Source organism: Mytilus trossulus, chromosome 4 (assembly GCF_036588685.1).
Source record: "Mytilus trossulus isolate FHL-02 chromosome 4, PNRI_Mtr1.1.1.hap1, whole genome shotgun sequence".
In the NCBI taxonomy this organism is placed as follows: Eukaryota; Metazoa; Mollusca; class Bivalvia; order Mytilida; family Mytilidae; genus Mytilus; species Mytilus trossulus.
Window position 1 is genome coordinate 20,799,292 of NC_086376.1, and position 4,806 is coordinate 20,804,097.

Below are 4,806 nucleotides of genomic sequence, written 5' to 3' on the forward strand. Positions count from 1 at the left end.
TTTGCTCTATAAAGAGATTATTGATAATTTAACTTGTTTTACCACCATCAAACTTCATCTTTATTTCTAAATATAAATATTCTTTATAGAAGTGTATTTTCTTCATTGACAACAAAATTGGTGTCGGTCTTGAAAATTTACATGCTTTTTTTAATGAAAAAAATCTACAGGCAATATAAACCTAAGAAAGAAAAAGATGATCAGCAATAAATGTGACGAAGAAAACTCTCAGGAAGATGCTGCAAAAAGATACTGTCCCTGACAACCAGTCAGATGGTGATGTCCCTGGCAGCCAGACAGATGGTGATGTCCCTGTCAGCCTGGAAGATGGTGATGTACATATCAGTCAATCAGTTAGTTGGTGATGTTCCTGTCAGTCAGTCAGTCTGTGATGTTCTTGTAAGCCAGTCAGAGGGTAATATCCCTGTCAGCCAACAGATGGTGATGTCCTAGTCAACCTGGCAGATGGTGATGTTCATATTAGTCAGTCAGTTGGTGATGTTCCTGTCAGTCAGTCATATGGTGATGTTCCTGTCAGCCAATCAGATGGTGATGTCCCTGTCAGCCAGTCAGATGGTGATGTCCCTGTCAGCCAGTCAGATGGTGATATCCCTTTCAGCCTGTCAGATGGTGATAACCCTATCAGCCTGGCAGATTATGATGTCTGTGTAAGCCAGTCTGATAAGGTCCCTATTAGTGAGTCAGGTGGTGACGGTCCTTTCAGCCAGTCAGATAGTAGTGTTTTTCTGTGTCAGAAAACCAGATGATGGTGACTGTGCATGCAGACATACTAGTGATCTCCAATTTGACTATTCTACAGCAGTGTAGAAGATAGTTATTTCAAAATCTTGTGTATTTATCCCTTTTCAATCACCAGTCAACACATGTATCATGTGTATTTACTGATGCTCATTATAGAAATCATGAGGAATTCAATTTGTAACATTTTTTTTAAAATTGTTATGCCAATAATTGACATTCCAGAATATCTGTTGCATTATAAGAGGTTCAGGCTCCTTCTGATTTCAAAATAATAATAATAAACTCATCATGGATACCAGAATTGAAATTTTGTAGGTCAGAAACGCTTTTCGTTTACAAAAGACTCTTAAGTGACGCCAATGAAACAAAAAAGTAAAAGAAGGCCAAATAAAGTTGAAAACAGGACTATGGTCTAGTGGGTGTTGGTTTTCTCTTCTGAATTGTTTTACACTGGTCATTATGGGGCCCTTTAAATTGTGGCTTCCTGTAGTTTAGGTAACAAGTTTTCAAGATGAAATGGCATTGAAAAATCGAAACAAGATATTTGAGAGTTTCTATATTATTGTAAATTTTATAATCTATGCATGGATTTTGGTTCTGTTTGAGGGTAGATTAATTGTTGTTTTGTTTTTTTCTTTTTTCAGATAGATAGTTGAAGATGTTGGAGACAGAAAACAAGAAACAAGAAACTTGTTTTGAATGTTTGAAATAAAATTTATTGTTTAAACCTTAAAAAGTTATCATAAATGTAATATTAACCAGCAGAAATAAAACGAGATATGGGGTAATATGTCTATCAGACAACAACCTCAAAGATGAAGCCCAAATTGTTCTTTATAGAAGTTATGTAAGCGATTGAAAATAAGATTCTCAATAAATGCAGCTGTATCAACCTCTCGTAGATTTGTCCATGTTTTGTCTTGGTTTTTCATACTATTAGTTTTAAGTGTAACTGTGTCACATGAATGAGAGATACAATAAACATGTAATCAGTTTGTACCTTACTTTGTCAGTATTAGTTATTGAGTGAGAAACTGTGTGGATGCTGATGGTTGTGTGGTTGTATTCTTATCAATCTCATCCCTGTGCATAAAAAAACCGGTTGCTTACTTACTGATATAAAAATGTTTCATGTTGTGGAAATTTTGGATGACTCCTTCATCAATTGATCTATTTTTGGTCTTAATTTTATTTTTCTGGTTATTTTGACATTTGAATATCTTTTAATTTAGCCTTCCATAGTGTACCACCATGAACAAGCATAACTTCTGGTATAGTTAAAAAATATGTCTGCTGTCTGAAATTTAGGTGAATGGTTTTGGTATTAACATGATTAACCACTATTTAAATAATATCATATATGAGAAATGTGGCAGTATAATTGTTTAATTTACATTCAGATGGTTGTTTGGAGGCTTTTTATATCTTTTAATGTCAATTCTGGCATGGTTCATTATTCATATTTTTTGTGTCCACGTTACATGCAACATTTAAGTCACTATTTTATGACAGAAATGAGATAATTGCAAAAATATTAATACAATTTTTTAATGTGAGGGTAACACAATGAAAAAGAGCCTTTACATGTTCAGAAAGAAAATGATTCTTACTGTATTTTTTCTCATAAACATTGCATGTAACATTGACAGAAAAGTAGAAGAAACTTGTTTTCACAAAATTTCTGAAAGAAATGAAAATATACATTTTAGAGTTTTGATGATAGACAATGTTTTGTGATCAATATATATGATATTGAATGTTGAATAAGTTAAGGAATCATTAATCTCAATTTGGAAAAAGTGTCCATGTTACATGCTCCAAATTCATTATTTGCTTTGGTTCCAAACTGACGCAAGTTTAAAAATGATTTTTTTGGTTACAAATAGAAGGACACCATTTGTAGCAATAAGTTGTAAAAAATTTAGAAGCTTATAATGATTTTTATTTTTTTCTTACAATGTCACACTAAAGGAGCATTAGTGAATTCCTGCCCATTTATCAATCTGAATCTCGATACAAAATTTAAAGAAATGGCACTTCCGGTAAATGATGGATAAAACCTAATCGACGATCCCGGGTCAATGGACAAAGCAAACGGCAATGTTACGCGACTCGGGTTCGCATACTTTTTTTTAATTTATTTTGGTAAGCGATCTATTTCCGGTTTAATGTAATTTATCGTCATGAACATTGATGTTTTTACTTGCTGAACATTGGTTTCTTTTACATATATTAAACATCTTTATACGTTTTGAAATTAATTTTATGTTTTTGTTGGATTTGAACTTTGTCTTGTATATTTTTTTACTTGTCCACGGGCAACCAAGACAAAAATAATTACTTGTCCGGTTGTTCAAATGTACGAGTCGGGCGAGTCGGGCATAGCATTTCCACACCCCTGGGAATAGAATATTATGATGGGCAATTATGAGGTTTGATAAATTTTATTAATAATTAAAGGATTAGTGACCTATCGGATAGCGATAAGCGGATTACTTATCATCACAACTTTTAACATCTTTTGTAAACGTAAAATGATTGAGCGTCATAAACTTGTCAAACAACGGTAGAATTATAGTACATTTATAATATAATTAATGTGAAAATATTTTTCACTTTCCAAATTCAAATGTCGAAATTGATATAAATACTTTCGTCAATTTGAAAACCGTTCCGTAAAATGCGAAAATGACGAGCACTATCAATATCACTTGAAATTATTTCCTTTGTCAACAGAGTTGTAATTTAACAGTTTCTGTTCGTAATTTGAATTATTCAAGTCTGTATAAATGTACCGAGGTGGTGAAACATCATATTTAACATTGCTCAATAAATTAAGTTTACTTGATGATCCGATGAATCGGGATACCGAAAAAAAAACATGATTTTATTAGCCAGTTGATTTTTTAATAATGAACAATTAATGCGCTGATATTGCTTATTGAATAAGTTATAAAAGAAACTAATTGTGGCAAAATCGTCCTTGCTGAAAGAACACAATGTATGACCTGACCGGACTGTAATAGAATCACAAAATAACAATTTTCTTCATACTTTTTCGTATGTACGTTCTATTTTAAAGATAACGGCATAAGACACAAATATAAAAGATAATAATTATCTTATTCTAAATGATATTGTCACATCTTTATCTGTCAAAGAAAGGAAAACATTTGTTCCATTTATAATACCGTGATTTTAAAGCACACCTGTGCAACCAAGATCGATTAAATGTTCAAAGGTAAATTATCTGGGTAATCCAATTATGTTGTCACGCGTCGTTAATTTGAAGTACATCCGATGGGCAATAAACCAATTAACAGCCACGCGGTGTTGGGAGAGAATCTTTGGAGGATTTTAGGAGTGAAATCCGCGGTACTCAGTGTGATTCCGAGAAACACAGAAATCGGAGAAAAAAGTTATCGAATCGATATTTTTGAACAGTACTGTAACATGGGTAATGCCAGCCTCATATTAACAAATAAACATATAAATGATAATAAAATTAAAATTGGATGAGATTATCATGTCTATCATAGAATATATGTCATATAAAATATCAAAACATAAAACATATTATTTCAAGACCTTTCAACACTACAACAGTTCAATATTCAGATATTTGAGAAGATGAAGGATGGTCAAATGGGAAGTGATAAACCGTCCCTTAATGACCCAACAGCTTTTGTAAGGTTGATATAAGTTATTTACCGCAGTTAACACGCGAAAATCCTCTTTTGTTAGATATCTAAGAATGGAAACGTTAAGTTTTCCCATTCTTGCTGTTTTCGTGTTTTTGCAAAGCACATGCAACTTCCGGTAATTGAGATTGTGAAGTGTAGATTACCTGAAATGGAAAACACATGTTTAAATTTTTTGAAATATGTAGAATTGGTTTAAAATTTTAATATATTAATACTAATACATTTATTCAATTTAGACATATATAAACTATGTCCAATATGCATGGATATTTTCAAAAGTAGTACTATTAAAAATTCCAAATTTCTTGTTGAATCATCATACGAATCTACACTTCATCAT

At 32.2% G+C, this 4,806-nt stretch overlaps 1 protein-coding gene across 1 annotated transcript in view; it reads right to left on the reverse strand.

The window, feature by feature from the left end:
- LOC134714870 (serine/threonine-protein kinase RIO2-like) overlaps window positions 1-4,609 on the reverse strand; it is a 28,781-nt gene extending 24,172 nt beyond the window's left edge. The window contains exon 1 of the mRNA XM_063576519.1: window positions 4,474-4,609. Coding sequence (XP_063432589.1) covers window positions 4,474-4,539 — 66 coding nt within the window. The 5' untranslated portion in view covers window positions 4,540-4,609. The remainder of the gene's footprint in view (window positions 1-4,473) is intronic.
- Window positions 4,610-4,806: the final 197 nt, after the last annotated feature.